At 38.0% G+C, this 18,956-nt stretch overlaps 1 protein-coding gene across 1 annotated transcript in view; it reads right to left on the reverse strand.

Moving 5' to 3' along the window:
• The window catches only part of LOC109468366 (synphilin-1-like), a 21,055-nt gene extending 5,885 nt beyond the window's left edge, over positions 1–15,170 (reverse strand). The window contains exons 1-2 of the mRNA XM_019766616.1: positions 15,042–15,170; positions 273–394 (exon numbers count right to left, since the gene is read on the reverse strand). Of these exons, the coding sequence (XP_019622175.1) occupies positions 273–329 (57 nt within the window). The 5' untranslated portion in view covers positions 330–394; positions 15,042–15,170. The remainder of the gene's footprint in view (positions 1–272; positions 395–15,041) is intronic.
• Between the last annotated feature and the right edge of the window lie 3,786 nt (positions 15,171–18,956).

An 18,956-nucleotide genomic window follows, 5' to 3' on the forward strand; every position in this document is an offset into this window, starting at 1 on the left:
GAATTTGTCATATCATAAAATGTGTGGAGATGAGAAAAATATAGTCTCTTTTGTCTAAAGAACGGATTTGGACAGGTTACCCTTTCCGTTACAAGATCCAGATATGACAACATTAATGTACCTTTGTTACTGCTAATGATGACAAGTTTTGATAAGTAGAATCATTGTATATTTATAGCTGCTGCAGTTCCCAATGTGCCTGACAGGAGGCACTGCTACACAGTGTCTTCATTTTTAGACCACTGATTCTGGAGAATTCACCAGTTGCTTACCTGATGGTCATCTAGAAGGTCAAGGTCATCTAGATCCAAAAAGTCTGCATCCGCCATGTTGCCGTAGCAACCAGGATGGGTCAGATCGCGCTGGGGTCAGTCATCACGGCATGGTCAGCGGTCTGGAACAGCGAAGGAAGATGGTGTCAAACAAGACAGGGTTGGACAACTTTTCAAAAATCCACTTGCCCTATCGGGCAAGCACGTGGTCATTTCTACTTGCCCGAACCAACTTTTCATGATCACTTGCCCAATGCAAAATAAAAATGAATACTGCTATGCATTTTTATTGCATTGAAATTAATTTTTTCAGTAAAAAAGCAAATTTATACTTGACCAGTATTTCCCAAAGTAAGGAGGTTTCAGACTTGCAAATGATTCTCAGACAAAAAGTCCTACTTTTGACTGACATCAATAAGATATTTTGGGAATACATTATGGGAAAATGAGTGATTCTGCTCCATACACTGGGGCATAATGCCACATCCCAAAAATTTACCCATTCGGGCAAGTACAGGGGGATATGGATGACATATTAAAAAGTATTCAGAAACCACTGCCAATGTAGGTGGTACACTCACAACCTAACTTGTGATTTTATTATATAGAACTTGAATTCTTCTTAACCTGCAAAAGTGCAACTGGTTTAACCTGCAATCTTCAATTTTTTGGTGTGCAAGTTACAGACAAATATCATCCATATAAGCCCTGAGACACAAAATACATTTTGTACTTCTACTAAGTTCTAGGCCAAACAGTTCCCAAGGGTTCAAACTACCAGCTACAACAGACCTACAATCAGTCTTTACTTTCCAAATTAACTTATAGCCTGGGAAAGTGCTTTAGACAAGTTTTCCATAGAACAACCCACATTCCAATTACATCCTGAATGACCCTCAGAACTCTGTAAAGAGTATTTGGCACAGGAATACCACTACACCGCCAAACACAGCCCTGTTAGGCGACACTGATTTAATTTTATGGATGACATCCGCACGCGCATTGATTTTTGCCTGTTCTCAAAAAAAAATGTGTGCCTGCTTGTCGTAAAATTTGCTATGTACATGTACTTGGCCTAGGAAAAAAGATGTTGTGTTTTCTGTTTCCTGACCGACCCTACAAAAAACTGCCAACCCTAGCCTTTTTTGTGTGTGGACCCCTGCAAGGGACATAAATTTTTCGAGCCGATCAACCTTTTCTAGGTCCATGATCTGACACCTGAGTGATGAACCTTGTACAATCAGTTTTCCAGTATTGACATTGAAAATAGAAGTGTCCGCATGCAAGTTTTACTTCGTTAAACTGTCAGTACATTGGACCACTAGAGATTGCCAAAGTTACAAAAAAAAGAAAGAAAAAAGATAATCCCTACCTCCTGACCCTAAATTTTTTCAGGACTGAAACAGGAAACACAACATTTTTTTTCGGAGGCCCTACCGGCCGCAAATTCAAAATACCAGCTAAATATTCCTGTCAGTGTGGTTTACGTTTAGCAACATTTTTTGGGCCGGATTTTAATTCGCCCACGCCCACTAGAATGGGGGTCTTCAGTGGATGTCATCCTAAAATTAAGTCAGTGTTTAATTTGTTGGTTCTTGGATTTTGCCAGAAAAAAATATGAAGCAACAGGGCGAAAAAATAAAAACAGTGTTGGGCATTCTATTATAGCCCCAAATGCAACAATACTATAGGAGCCATGGAGTCAACACAAATGGCTGGATCCATAATTATTTGAACGAAGAATTTTGAACTTTTAATCAAACCACTGCATTGAAACTGTAACAACAAGAAGCCATAGGCGACAATTCTCTGTGAAGTATTATATATTGCAACAAAAAGAAGTAGCCATTGGCGACAATTCTCTGTGAAGTGTGATAAATCGAACAAAGAAAAATTGTTTAAACGCGCGTCGGCTCAGTCATCTTAAGACGCAACAACCAATCAGAGATGCGAGATGCCTACACGTGACGCGGGAAGGGCGCGCGATGCCCGAAATATTTTTGCGTCAATATTCAGCGCCGTGATTCAAGAGATTAATACCCGGAAACAATTTTTTCTTGTTTTGAACGCATTAACATGCATTTACGCTAATCTAGTATGATTCAGGGTTACTTTTTTTTAACCTGCCATGGCCAGATTATCTAAAGATGTGTGTATTGTGTGTACAATCTATAGAAAGAGAAATGTACATCAGGTCCTATCATCCGATTTTCACGTTTCGGTTTTTTGGACTCGGTTCATGAACGTATTTTGGTTTGGCTCCTGGAATGTGCAAAAAAATGACTCCCGGGACTGTCTACAGGGAACACTCGCACATTCGCGGTGTATCAGGACAGCGCGACTGGTCGTCATTAGCGCAGTAACAGTTGCATAAACGGACGAAACCATTTCAAAGAAATGGGGATGTTTCGAAAATAAGCATTTACTCCAATATCAAAACAGCTACGGTAAAAATAAAAAGACGTGCATCATCCCGGACATAATGCAACACCACATGCGAAATTACACAGAAATGCGACATACGGAAGAATGCGTTTTGGCTGCGAACATCTTCCAAAAAACTTGGCATCTCTTAACCATGGGCAAAAACATCTGGAACCACTTATAAAAACCACCCCGTATCTGCATGAACTTTTTTGAACCCCACTGCTATTCCAAACAACGCGTTTTTCTGGACCATTCCAATTCGCCTCGTAATTGTAGGGGTGCGTCTGCGATATTACATTGACCGCGAAAGCAGCAACGGCAAAAATACACATTCGTGCATCAACACGGGCATGCCCGCAGACGGCGTATAAAATTGCGTGCCGATTACACAAAGAGAACCCAGTGTTTTGACTGCGAACATGAAAAATCAGCCGATTACAACACTCCGTCCGGAGGTCCTGACCTCCTTCACGGAGTAACAAGGAAGAAAATAACTTTCCTCAACTGTTAGAGGCAAAATATGAGCACATTTGGGTTGATTCAGAACCAGAATTTTTTTTTTTTTTGCAAATCAGAAAAAAATTAAGAGGTGAATCCGAGAACCAACAAATTAAATTGGTGTGGCCAAAGGAGTACTAGTATTTGGCACAGGAAGACCACTACACAGCGAACACTACCCTGTTATTTCCCCCTACCGCACGCCTGTGAAATTTTACGGCAACCAGTCAGGAAACATATTACCATGGAAACCACAGGAACAAGGTCACTGCTTGACCTTGAGGTAGGATAATAATAAATGATACTTCCTGAGATGAACTTGAGGTTAAATTCCTCATGACAAAGCACAATGACTACATGTTGATAGATCATGATTAGTGGCAGCTGGACAGGTTTGAACTGTACTTAACACTCATGGTTTAAAGTTTAACCTTACTCCTGCTGCCTTACACCAGAACCCCATACAAATTTAGCACAGAAGGCAACCTTTGATGCAAGAGGGTTAAATTGGTGGTAGTACCCTAGCTACATGTGTAGATAACAGTTTTAAAAAGTTAGAATATTTATGACATAAACAACACTCCATATTCTATTTGCACAAATTGTGAAACTTGAATTTAAGAGTTCACACCTGGCAAATATTTACTACATGTAGAATAGTGAACATGTAGAACCCACAGTGAGACCTACCGGTACTATGCTAAAACAATATAATGTGTGTAATTATAACTACATGTAATTTAAGATCCAACAAGTACATTTGTACATTGTACAATTATATTAGTACACATTAGTACAGATTTCATCTTTTATACACACACTGAGCAACAGAAAAGAAGAACAGAAAAAGGAGAGGTCAGCAAAAGGGTATGGGGAGGGGGGATCTTGCCACTGACCAAGAATTTGTTCGAGTTAAACCATATAGCACCTAAGTCATGATAAGAAACAATGTATCATGGAAGCAAGAGTAGTACATGTATACGTACATGGCACTCACCTTTAAATGCAGGCTACTACTAGTACTAGTTGATACAATTACAATATTGTTTGATGAATGAACTGTTAGCAAACTAAAGATAAAAGCAAGTCAAGCAACTTGTCTCACTGAGTTATGGACATCTGGAAAGCCTATCACCTCTGTCTCAAGTGTATATAGGGTAAACCATCCCCTAGGACAAGCCTATCTAGATCTACAAATGGATAAGGCTTGTTTACTGAATAATATGTTTGTGGACACTTTTGTTACAGAATATACTGTATACTTAGTATGTGGGTGTGGAAGAAAAAAATTACGGACAAAAACTAGAAAAGGTTACATTTGCAAGGCAAATGCATAATGCTTACCTTTGCATATGGTATGCTCTGTTAATTCTTACTCAAACACATCCATATATACAAATGGTCAGACAGCAGTCTAAATCCCTCGTGCTATTAAATTGCAACATGATGATGATGTAACCTAATACTAGTTACCATGGTAACAGACACAACATTGGTTCAGGTCATTGAGGTCACTGTATGTTTGGGGAAGAAGAAGAAACTGAGCAAAAACAATATGTTTTCCTTCGGTAAACATAATTCATGTTCTAAGGCTTTCTTTGGGTTGCCAGAAGTTTTCAATTTGGAAGTTGACAGATATTTTAGCTTAGGCAAAATTACATTTTTCAATGGTACATTTCAATTTCAGACAAAGGCAGAAGCTGGCAACCATCAATGCACACTAAAGTCTTCTGTTGCAGATATTCTATACAACATGTGTTCTATTCATTCTATATACCATCATATTCTATACACTTATAATGAAACGTAATTTGTTTTGTGATTATGGGTCATAAATATGCCATAGTCTCAGCGTGATACCGGTATACAATGACAAATTAGTCCATCTTATCTCCATAAATGTCATTTCATATAATGAGGAATATAAGAGCATGGTTTCTTTCAAATTACTTATGACATATATAACAGTGGGGGGTTTATACTGGCGCTACCAATTGATCCTGTGAGGGGTCTACACCTTTTAGCCAAATCGGTGGGAGCGTTGGGTTTGAAGCTGGTGCCCGGGTTTGGTGTGGGTTCTAACCCCGGCCCGGGACCAGGAGTGTTTTTCTGTAAATTCTACTCTCCTAATTCTTACACATACATTTGTATATCTGTCACTTCCTCCCAGCTTGTAGTATAAGAGGACCAATTTGACCTCTAATTGTACTTCCTGCCAGTCTGCGGTTATACCATTCCCCCCTCATGTTCTGTGACCTGTACTATAAATACCTTTACTTTACTCTTTCAAATTACTTGTGACATACATCTGTCACTTCCTCCCAGACTATAGTATAAAAGGACCATTTTGACCTCCATTTGACCTTCCTGTCAGTCTGTGGTTATACCATTTCCCCCTTCATGTTCAGTGAACTATCCTATAAGTAGCTTTACTTTACTTTTTACTTTATTGGACACTGACAACATATCAGTACAATGGTCATCAAGGCAGTCGAAACTGGTTAAGCAGATGACCCACAAATACTGTACAAACATGAAAATAAAGAAATCTAACTGAAAAATACAAAACCTGAAATAATAATAATGCTTAACTGGTAACAAAATACAAAAATTATACAATGTACACATAGTGCAAACAAATAAATATACGAAAACCATTCCTACCTAGCAGCAAAGAGGGCCTGCATGGGGGGGGGGGTAGTGACTACGAATTACGCCAAATATTTGCCGCCGATTATGAATTACGTTAAATTCTCAGTACGCTGAGCTCTCAGAGCTGATTACGACTTTACGATTTGCGGCTAATGTACTATTACGAATTACGTTGATTTTGGGGAGGCTGCCTACGAATGGCGAGGATTAAAAAGGCCTGATTAGGCTTTACGAAAAAGGGCATGCAGGCCCCCAGCAAATCGTGCATGAATGTGTGGATACAAGTTGGAATGGGTGGAAGGCTTAGGGTTACTAAAGATGTTGGAAGCAAAAGTGAAAATTAATTAATCTACTGAAAATAGCTAGGAAAAAATCAAGGAAACACACAGAAAACATGACCACTGCACACAAAAAAAAAAACTCCAGCCAGATATCTTTGATAACGTAACTAAGTCCCATGAATACCTAACGTTCACAGGTAAGAGTAAATACAGCAAAGAAAGGAGTTCGTACAAAACAATTCGTGAGTAAACAGATCTTTGTGGGTGCTTTTTGTACGGCTGTGACAATGTCGTAAATCGTAGGTCTGTCTTTCTGTGCTAATGATCAAATAATTAGGAACTTATACGGCGGCAGACGTAATTATTCTAGTCTAGATTATACTACTAGTGGAGGGCCCAGAATTTTTGTGGTTTACCGAGAATTATCAAAGAAAGCTAGGACTGATTCAGAAGTAATTTCTATTTTCTGTTAGACTTTATCATACCAATGCTATTGGAATATTGTTTTAAGAAAGTTAACGTATACCACTGGTTATTACTAATAATAAAATAAATGCATGTACTAATACAGTGACTGTATTAGTACATGCATTTTTTTTTGCCATCTTAAAAACAATTCCTTCGGCCCTTGAATCGAAGGAGTGTATTTTGAGCATTTGACTGGAAGTTTGGCACTTAATATCGTACACCATGTATAATTGTACATGTATATGTATCTTCGACCCCCCCCCCCAAAAAAAAAGTTTCGGGTAATAACTTTACACAATAATTTTCCCCTATCCAGTATACTGCAATTTATTTGCATATGTGTTGACATTAGAAAAATAACAAACATATTAGTACTGCACCTTTTGATGCAACATTGTCGAACTATGTTTTTTGTGTATTTGAATGTACAACGTTATCTTCAAACCTCAAAACCTCATAGGAAACCACGAAACAAAAGTTTATCTTGTTTTATTGATCTAATACTGTTTTATTGTCCACTTAAGCATGTATTTATATCTAGAAACATATGTAGTTTGATCTCTTAAAATTAGCACACAGACAAACTCGGCCTAACTAGCAAAAATATGTGGTTCTAGAACTGAATGTGTAAGAACCAAACATACCATATATAACTGTCACGTCTGCTAAGTTTTCAGGTAAATTTACAACTTAAATTTCTATTTTTCATACATCTTGTTGTGATTCTACTTCACAAGTTTGGGATTGTTTGAAAAAAAGCTGCATACCATTCACAAAGATTTTTTACCTACCACCAGTAAAATGTATCAAACACAAAGTCAGTAGACTAAAGTACATGATACAAAGTCCAAAGTCTCACACAAGGTTCAAAATTTTTCTTTCTTTCCTTTGTTTTGAAGTACGTTGTAGTTGAATGCTAGTCAACCGTCAAAATATTTGAATTCATTTACGTAGTAAGCAGGGCTCGAAATTCACTTTTGGGAATAGGTGCACTGATGCATCCGACCTAAAAAGGGGGTGCACAAAAAATATTTGGGGTGATCCTTATAAGGCCACACCAAGTAAATTTTATGGATGACGTCCGCGCGCGCATTGATTTTGGCCTGTTCCTAGAAAAAAAACAAGAAATTCCGCTTCCTGTAACTATGACCAAAGAGTCACGACAGTGCCGCAAATCGTTAGATTGACGTGAACCCCGAAAGGCAAAATGGGTAAAGAGCACATGCTTTGTTTCTGCAGGCCTGCAAAAATGTGATGAAAGAAACAGCACAGGACGATAACTGCTGTTCCACCTGATTTATTGCTGTTTTGATGATGAATAAGACTTTTTGCTTGTTACACTGTGTCACCTCATTCAATTTGTGTCCTAACATTTGTCGTCTCTTAGTATATTCCTAATCTAGGCATCTTGTTTTTTAGGGCCCTTCTTGTTTTTTTTCGCCCTCTCGCATTAGATTTAGGGTCTCCAAAGGACGTCATCCATAAAATTTACTTGGTGTGGCCTAAACTAAAATAAGTAGAATGTTTCCTTTCTTAAGAAAAGTATAATAACAATAATTCTATTATTTTTCTGACACTTAGATGTTAAGGATATGCTGTATATTACTAAAAATTTAGAATATCGTAACATTATTGAGCAACTGCAATTTTCAAACACACAACTATCCCAACCCATCTGACTGTGACACATCAAAACATTAACAAAACAGGACACAAATTTCCATCCTAACATCTGCTTGGAGATTAACAAAGTGGTCAGTTTTGAATGAGTGCCAGGCTGTGTGGACAGATGTGCCCCCCTCCCCTCCCTCATGTTTGATAATAGGTAAGGAGGACAGTCTATCCTGTACAGTACAATGTGTTACAGTACTGGTGATTACATGGTACATATATCACTGCTAACAAGGGACAACATATGGAGTTAGTTCTGTTGGACTGGACAGAGCCTTGCTAGAAAAAAAGGCAACTAGTGCTACAGTACTGAATTAACAATTTTAAAATATGTGGTGTCAGAAATTTACAACAAAAAAGAAAGAAAAAAAATTGTGTTAGGACATTTGCCCAAATCCTGATATTTAAAAAACTTTTTGATAGTTTGACTGCAGACATCAGAAACTACATAGAGATTTTTCTTTACTGTTACATGTAGCTTTTTTTCAGGCGTTTCCATATGGTGACTTACTTACTAACTAACACTTATAATGTTTTTCTTCCAACAAAATGATTTTTAAAAGATGTTAACAAAACATCTGAGGTACATTCTATTAACCTAAATCGTAAATGTAGTGAAAGTAATTTATGGAAAGTGAAGTATTCGATGTTTTCCCTCTTATATCTTAACCTTTAGACCTTGATCCAAATGTTAGCTTTCGCATGCTAGCTATATGTTGTGACCTACATTTAGTTTTACAAACTTTTGTCAGACTTATCCCGAAGGATTTGGGAGTGAATGAGTGAATGATTCTGTGTGAGAGGTACTGTATGTGTAAGAATTTTTTCCTTCTTACATTTTATGCCTGTAAACTTTACTTTGAAAACAAATTTGTTTAATCTTCTTAGACAAGCTATTTAGAAATGCAAATCCTCCAAAGTCGATAGATGAAGTGAGTTGCTCTGATGATCTAAAGGCTTACCAGTTCACACATACCAACTAGACAGTGTTGTTTCAGTAGCTAGGATGTCTTTTAGTTCCTAGATAGCAGGCATAACCTAGATTCTTTCTCTTAGAAACAGCCTAAGACAAATATTTGGAAGTTTTTCCAAGCATTAGTGACATTCTGTTGACCCCTGAGATGTGGTTTTTGTTTGTTTGTTTGAGTCTTGCTACTTTGCCATATCGATAAAATTTCATAGTGTGCATACATGTATGTTTGTCCCAAAGTTGAGCCAGTAAGACAGCCTTTCAAACAACCATTTGTAAATTTTTATGACTATTGAAATTCTAGCTTGCTTTCAAAGCCAACAGTTGGCTTTGAAAGCAAAAGATGCACTAGTTCAAAAGATATAAAAATAGTAAAAGATTCAACTTGATTTTTCAAAATCTCTGCATTTCTTTGTATCAAGCATGTTACGTACTAACTGTATAACGTTAATCATATAGTATTCCATACCTCACACAGTAAACTTGGAACTAAATCATTGGCAATTTTGCTAAATATTCTGTGAATAGTCAATATTGCTGGGAACATAAAAAAATAAATCTAAGGCCCTGAATAAAGTATATAGCAATTCCTTGATGTTTTAGGGTTTAAAATAGCATAAATGTTGCAAAAGTTAACATCTACAAACATAATATAATGTTACATAGTACACTAAAATTCTGGCATTCTAGTTCTAGATAGGGGACCACATACTAGTAACATAGAACAGGTGTATATAGTGTAGACCTAGGCTATACTATAGATTAGTGTACAGTAAGGCACCAAAACTAAAGTACCAAAAACAACAACTTCTTAAAGACTTTGCAGAAGGAATATTTGGGAAAAAAACGGTCCAAGAAGCTTTAGCAATACATATGGTCACTTGATAACAGAACTTATGTGTATTTTATGCAGCTCTTTTATGCAAAAAAAAGTTGTAACTCTAAATGGGCTATTCCAAAAAATAAAGGAGAATGGGGGGCGGAAGAGGTTGGACTGGACAGGGGGGGTGGGTCAAATACCTGGACTGGACAGGGGGGTTGGGTCAAATACCTGGAACGGACAGGGGGGTTGGGTCAACCAAATCTGGAACGGACAGGGGGGTTGGGTCAACCAAATCTGGAACGGACAGGGGGTTGGGTCAAATAAACCTGGAACGGACAGGGGGGTTGGGTCAACCAAATCTGGAACGGACAGGGGGGTTGGGTCAACTAAATATGGAACGGACAGGGGGGTTGGGTCAACCAAATCTGGAACGGACAGGGGGGTTGGGTAAAAGAATTTAACCCGGGTTGGAGCCAGACTGGAGTGGGTGTATTGGGTGTTTTATGGTTAGGATTTTTATCTCTTGGAACAGTCTTAGATGTTTAATTGAAGGTTGGAGAATGATTTTTTGCTGGATAAAGGACATAATAAGTATTTCATACAATCATAAACATAGATTCAATATGCATACCACTCTCATATAGTCTACATAAGATGTACATACTGTAGTACAGAGATAGAATTTGCTTTAACTTAAAGTTAACGCATCTAATTTTCAACTGTCCCACACCTTTCAAAATTAAAGTGACCAAACAGCTAAATCACATATCAGACCTTATGGACATCAGGTTATGAGTGCCAGGAAGTTTATACTGCCAGACATCTCTGTAAATAGTGATGGTTTGTGCGCTCCTCAAATTAGTCCTGTTATATAGGATAAAGTGCAGATTATAGATTTATTCTTTCTTACATGCAAATATAGATGCAATAGTAGGAAACTAAAAGTCCTTTTCCTTTTCAAAATTTATCTGAAACAACATTTTTACCATAAGTAATTAGTTGGTTACTGTAAAGTTAACAAGCAAGTGTTGTAAAGTAAACAAGTTAATCCAGCATTCTCTTTCAATAGTTTGCATAACAAAAGGATCAGTTGAATTTTAGCCAAACAGTTTCTCTCAGTTGTTATGTACCATACTTCAAGGTTAATTTCTTTCCATCTATGAATCACTATAATAACTTCCTAACTTCTTTGTTGATCTAAAAAATATGTCATGCATGGTAAGGTGACTGTGCAGATTGCAACTTGTCTGTCAAATATATTATTTTTGTTCCTTTTTATCTAGTTGCCCAATAACTATAACTCAGTATAAGCTCCTTGGTTCAACTGAATATGGAGTCAATTGCATAGGTTGTTTTGCAAATGCTCTTGTAACTTGTAAAAGAATAAAAACTGTGTTTGATTTTCTTTTCAGTCTATCTAGATTGATATTGAAGTGCGAGTGTGAATCTGAGTGTATTTAACCAACAACGAATCACGTGAACTGGGTATCACTCACTCCTGTCCATTGTTTTGCCCGCTTTGATGAAAACTACAAATCAGGTCTCGAAATTCTCAGGGTGCACCGAAAATTGGAGATGTACACCCAATCTTTTTCTGAGTGCAGCCAAATATTCTAGTAGCCCAATGTTGAAGAAGACACCGATAGTGATTCTTCAAAGTCAGAAGAAACTGCCAAGAAGCAAGGCTTTTTGTGTGAGGCTTTTTTAACGCCAGTTACAAAAATCTTGTTTTATATAAGTGCACCCAACATCTTTTATACACCCAATTGTTTGCATCGGTGCATCTATTCCCAATAATGAATTTTGAGCCCTGGACAAATGAATGAACAAAAAATGTACAACAAATTTCTTGCAAACTGAAAAGTTAAGTAATAAATACTGATTTGGGCATACTGTATATGTGCATGATTTAACAAAGTTCCTTGCATTGTTATGTTGTGTACAGCAGAAAGGAACAGTCTCCCCATGGATAATTCTCACCTTTCAGTCTGGCTTATGATAATAGATGCTCAAGATACTCAGTACCTTCGTTGTATGCAAGCAAAGACTGGCCAGAGTCTGAGTGAGTGAATGCATATAGTTCATATGCCATATATACTTGACTAAAATATGGGTAAAATTTCTCAGATAAGACACATTTGTTGTTGCTTTGTTGTTGCCTCCACCAGGCTTTTCTGTGGGAATACAAATTGTGGCATATATATTTTGGTACAAAGGATTGGCCTGGGGAGTCAGTCTGCAGAAGGTTGTTTCTTTCTGGATACAATCCAGTAACCCTTTAATAGAAGTCATACCCAAAGGTGGCCAAACTAACCTGGCAAATATTCTCGTAAATAGTTTGGTACTAGTGGTAGAGACTAATTATTTTGGTCTATCATCATTTTAATCTTTACAGACCATCTAAAATTGAACTGCTTTATTGGATAATTATTTTGCATTTGTTAAAAAAACTTTGATTTTCTTAGTACTTTTCAGTCTTTTTAGGTTCTTTTCCTATCCAAGGGTTCTAGTCGACTTGTACTAGACTTTTGGTGTACCAGGATTTCAGTTTTCACACAACCAGCTACAGTAACTCATTGAAATGCTAATTACTGGCTCCATGTCCTAATGAGTTCCTATTGTTTGCTCAGACATTGTTGTGTTATCAGATTATGCTAAATTATCTCAGGCCAAAGTCACTTCACTGTCTTCAGTCCAAAATAAAATTCTAGGGTAAAAGTTCAGGACAGTCAGATTTACACAAAGTCATCGATTTGATTTGCCGAAAAGAATTATAAGTCGCGATTTAATTTTTAGAGTACAGTAAACATGTTCTTTACAACACTGAAGGACTGAAGGTGTGGGCTAAGGCTAGTTGGAATTATTTTCAAAACCAATACTCTGATGCAGTTGAGCAAAACAAGGAGGTTAGAAATAGATTTTTCAAGTTAACCAGCTCCTTATGTTTAAAACAAAACCTCCTTTGATTTCCTCAAGTCAAACCCAATGCCAAAGGACCTGGAATACTCAGTTTTAACGCACTGCTTGAACAAACAAAGTCCCTACAGGTTCCCATTGTTTTCCCCACCAAACCAGCTAGATTCTTAACTCTGTTGAATTTCTTCATGCACTCAGAGCATCATAGAAATATCACACACTCCCTTCTTTCATAAAAAGACAATGGTATAAAACTGCACATTGATTGTCATACAACAAGATAATGTCATGAATTTCTACCAAGTCATATTTTTTTCATCCGTGACAGAACTCAGGCAGGGTAAAAAATACCCACTCTCACATGTACACTTTTGCCAGACAAGTCATGTTTTCTGAGACTTGGCCATGGAGACGTCAGGTTGCCTGGCACGCAAGCTTATTATTTTGTCAAGCTTATCTTTTTATAACCCTGATGAAGGTAAGACATCCAGGTGAACAATATTCAAAGACAAATCAAACTCAACTACTGGATAAATTATCACGGAGATTACTTCAAGACATTTCTAGGAGGCCTAATCTATACTATAGGCGCAGCTACAACCCCACTAACTGGAAGGGAGGATTTCCCATAGAACTCTCCAGTACATGCAGTTCCTATGGTGTTGTATTAGTATTACCATAATCTACCTTATCCTCATTTACATAACAATAACAGTGACACTTATGTGTCTTTCACTCTTTGTTTAACTGTTTTTCCTAGTTCCTTCAAGTGTGATTTAGTGCCACTGAAGAAGAGTGAGAGATGTTTCAACTTGAAATGTCCCAAAGTAATCTCTGGAAAATCATGGCCATCCTGTAATGTTTTGCTCAGTCCTAAAAAATTGCACTGTGCATTTCCCGCATTTTCCTCACAGGGCCTCACAGGGAAAATGCACAGTGCAGTTTTTTTGTGCTTTTCTTCATACAATCATAGGATGCTCAAATCCATGGTGGAAGCTTAGTTCAGTTGCCTCATTATGTTGAATGCTGAAGATATTAAACTCCAAACAAGCTTAAGTTGATTTCAATAGTCAACTCATGCACTAACGCTCAAATTCAAAACACAAAAACGTAGTTGCCTAAAATGAAAAAGGCAGGTACTAGTATATTACTATTATTAGGACAAATCTGGAATGGACAGGGGGGTTGGATCAAACAAACCTGGAACGGACAGGGGGGTTGGGTCAAACAAACCTGGAACGGACAGGGGGGTTGGGTCAAGGCTAAAACGAATCTGGAACGGACAGGGGGGTTGGGTCAAACAAATTTGGAATGGACAGGGGGGTTGGGTCAAACAAATCTGGAACGGACAGGGGGTTGGGTCAAACAAATCTGGAACGGACAGGGGGGATGGGTCGAAATAATGAAATTGGACTGGACAGGGGGGTGGGTAAAAAAAATTCTGGACTGGACAGGGGGGTTGGGCCAAAAGCTGATTTTAGACCTCTTCCACCCCCCCTCCACAGTTATTTTTTGGAACAGCCCAATTTGCCCCTAAGCTAAGGGTTAAGAGACATACATTTGTTTTCGTAAAACATGAGCAAACAAACTTCCCTAGATGTGCAAAAAGTACAAATCTAACTCTAAGGTGATGCATGGAAACATTATAGAGGCGTTGGCAGCTTAAAACGTTTTGGAAAATTAAATTATAGATGTATAAAATGTCCCCTAAAAGGACAAAACCACCTGCATTTTCTGGAGTCGCTGCTTCAGAAAAAGGCACGATTTTCGTGTTTTGAGTCAAGATTTAGGCAGAAACTGCGTCTTGGGATACGAACAAAGATTGCCTGAACTTGTAGAAGCTGTAAGGGTTAACAGTAAGGCCGTTTTTAGAAGAACTATGCCAAAAATGTTACCTGTGCAAGACTGCCCTCCCCACTTCAGGTGCAACGCCGCCATATTTGTGAAACGGATTGACGCCGATACTTTTCCAAAACAAACGTCTTTTTCGCAGTTTAGTGCCACTTACAGCCTCAAAATGTCTCGAATACACCTTCTAGGATCTCACAGAATCAAAATCTTACCTCATTTGCAGCGATCCTGGTTTAAAAGAGTAGAAAAAGCCGCTCAAAACTTGACATTGCCTGAAAATCTCCCCACATAGTTTGTAGGCAACATGGCTGATCTGTCTAGTGTTCTCCCTCCCGCCAATCACGGCACGAGCGCCTCATTTGCATAAGAATGAAGCATTGTTTTCTTTGTCCCCCCAAAGGGCTATGCTTACAGCACCTTTTCTTTGTACAAACGGATAGTCTACGGCAGGATACGCACGAAAAGTTAGGACAGCATGTGTGAGAGTTTGTAGCAATGCTAAAGTCGTTCACGCACAAGAAATTTAGAGAATTAGACGTTGTTTTGCCACCTCAACGTGCTCAAGTACAGGTTGTTGTAGAATTGTTCAAATATCTGTAAACCCAAGGACATTCTGACCCTAAGCCTTAATGAATTCGAAAAAGATAAAGTTACTAGGTCCAAGTAGAAATTACCTTCTGTATGTAGTAACGTTGACATGAGTGTTATAACTTATACAAAAGAACAATTGATGCCAAAAATTGTTATTTTTTACAGGAAGGTAGAAGCTAACAAATTAAAGTAAACAAACAAAACAGGTACTACGCAGTGTTTGTTTTCATCTTAATGGTACCTTATCTTAAGGTTGCGGTTTTTGTGGCTGTTTTGGGCCGCTGCCGACTGCCGGTGTGCCCGTATTTGCCTTACCGTGCAGGGTTTGTTGGTGTTTCGGGGACCGTGGCGGCCTCTTGCCGAAGAACGCACGCGAGCCGCCGCTGCTATTTTCCGCATCATCGGTGAAGTAAAAAAGCGCAACATTTAAACAAACACCGCGCCAAAAAGCTATCACTAAAGCACTGTCACAGTCTTTGGGTCGCTTATTTTCTCAACAACCTCACAACTGTTATGACAATGGCTGAAAGAAAGAAGATTTTAAAGTTGTGGGTTGAAAAAGTTGACTTGGCTTCAGTGTCAAAAGTCAATAGAGTAGATCTAGAAGCGCCGACTAGCGACTAAAAGCATAGTGCAGCTTTAGGTATAGAACTTATTTTCACTACAACCTCGCAACTATTATGACTGGCTGAAAGAAAGAAGATTTTACAGTTAGTTGTGGGTTGAAAAAGTATGGCTTGTGGCCTCAGTGTCAAAAGTCAATAGAGTATATCTAGAAGCGTCGACTAGCGACTAAAAACATAGTGCAGCTTTAGGTATAGAAGAACTTATTTTCACTACAACATCGCAATTGTTATGACAATGCTGAAAGAAAGAAGATCTTAAAGTTGTGGGTTGAAAAAGTAGTTGCGGCCTCAGTGTCAAAAGTCAATAAAGTAGATCTAGAAGCGCCGACTAGCGACTAAAAACATAGTGCAGCTTTAGGTATAGAAAAACTTTATTGCACGACAATTATAAATGGTACAATGTATGGCAACGACTATTGGACATAGTACAAAAAAGAAAAGGGTATATAATAAAGGGTTAATGCACTGCCCCGAGTTGTATATGGTGTCATAACTGCATGAGCAGCTGCCATAACCACCGAATAAACCACCGTGTGAGCGAAGCGAACGAGGTGGTTTATGAGGTGGTTATGGCAGCTGCCCATGCAGTTATGACACCATATACAACGAGGAAAAGGCAGTGCATTAAAATTATTATCATATAGCCTATCCAAACTGTCAATCAACACAATTCCTGTTTGAAATACAACAGCTTTAATATATATACATACATAAAAATACATTCGAATATATTATACGCTTTAAAACAAATATGGATAATTTCATTTAATGCAAATTGTAGTTTAAATGAAGCTAAACAAAAAATTTTATTGGACAGAAAAATGCTACAAAGGTTTACAGAAAGAGTCGCATGCCCCTATACCCTATAACATAATGGTATCAGCCATAACACGACATGTGCTGTTATTCCGCCATAACACCACATGTGCTGTTATCGGGAAATAACAGCACGGGTATCCGGGCCTCTGATTGGTCCACGCCGTCCGGCTATATGATAATGAGAATTAACATCCTAATTACTAAACATCAAGAGCTAATACAATATACAATAAAGTAGGGATAATGATTTTAGACATTTTTTTTCATTTAACAAAACAACTTCTTTTATATATTTATATATCTTTGCACTGTAAGAGTTGTTGCATTTGAATAAAGGGTTAATGCCCCACCCCGAAGTGTATATGGTGTGATAATCCCTGGTCAGGTACGATAACCACTGAATAAATCATCAGTGAGCGGAGCGGGGGTGTCAAAACTAAGTTTAGTCTTTTTCTGCTTAAATTTCATTTATATCTTTTGACTTGTGTTGTATTTTGAGATAAATTATTCAAAATAACCTACAATACATTTTTAATAGATAAATACTACAATGAGTACAAGTCTTACATGTATTACTACTGCTCTGTCCCCTGTACAATGGTACGGTCCAAAAAGTGGTCGGTTATTCCGATAACCGACCAGTTTTCAGGTTATGGCCTGATAACCAATGACAAACGGAGCCTTCTGATTGGTTGACGCCTTCTGGCTATATAATAATATATATCATATACCAAAGCATCGAGTCTGTTGAAATCTATACATTGTATATGGATCTGTATTGCACATTTCAACCACTAGTCGGCGCTTCTGCACTGCCAACAAAACAACAACTTGCACGTTGGATTTATGGCCATTTATTGGATCACCTTTTTAAGACTTTGTACTTTTGAAGGTCGCGGGAGTGAAGGTCACGGAACCACTGGTATCCCGGATGTGTGCTGTTCGTATCTACGAAACACGGGAATTTGTGGCCCCCATTGCAGGTTGTAAAACTTACAAGTAGTTCCAAAATTAAACTTCATTGTAGAATCAACATTGCAGTCACTGAGACTGAATTGTGCTGATTTACTAGCCTCTACCAGGCTTGGGGAGGCGGCTAGAAAGAGTAGAAATCGGCCAAATAGAGAGAAAACATGCCGGGGGAGTTTTTCTGCTGGGAGAGAACATTTTTTGTGCGGCAAAATGTTCTCTCCCAGCAGACAAACTCCCCCGGCATGTTTTCTCTCTATTTGGCCGATTTCTACTCTTTCCAGCCGCCTCCCAAAGCCTGGTAGAGGCTACTGATTTACAGAGTGCATGTAAAAATCTGCAATCAAAATTGACATGTCACCAACGTTACAATCAGATATCGATATTAAAATGACCTATAGTTATACAATAGTCAGCTCAATACAACCGCTGAACAGTATTTAACCACAGAGTAACAAATGAGTTTTTTTCGGGACCAAATATTGGCAATAAAGTTCTTCCTATAAAATAGTTTTAGTGTTACTACTAGTAATTTGACTTCCTTATCACAGCTCTTGTTTGCGTTTGAGGTATAATACTAATAAAAACAGCCACATAACGTGCAATTAGTACACATATTAAAGCAATAACGGTAAATAAAGATGAATATCGTCGATGGAATTCTTCCTATAAAAGAGATTTAATGTTACTACTAGTAATTTGACGTCCTTGTCGCAGCTGTTATTTGCGATTGAAGTGTGCTACTAATAAAAACAGCCACATAACGTACTAGAAGTACATGTAGTAAAACAATAACGCTAACTGTGCCAAAGGTTACAGCAATGGCGATTATAAACCCCCTTGGTTAAAGGTATCTCTTAGAACGTTCTGTATGTAAAAAAACACATCATATATAGACACTAGAATGGTTTCTGCATAAAAATGTAATATCTATATCAATCCCATGTTTTGAATGCGTTCTGTACTGTTGTTTAAGTTATTTAAGTGCGGAGGTGGTGAGTCCCAGCACGTACCAAGAACGTAATGCGTTTGCATGGTCAAGGTTGCATCAGAATAGCCGGCGTCGTATAACGTTACTAGTACTACATGTATATCTCTTCGGACCGTTATATATGGAACCTT

Source organism: Branchiostoma belcheri, unplaced genomic scaffold, assembly GCF_001625305.1.
Source record: "Branchiostoma belcheri isolate BF01 breed outbred unplaced genomic scaffold, Haploidv18h27 scaffold2, whole genome shotgun sequence".
In the NCBI taxonomy this organism is placed as follows: domain Eukaryota; kingdom Metazoa; phylum Chordata; class Leptocardii; order Amphioxiformes; family Branchiostomatidae; genus Branchiostoma; species Branchiostoma belcheri.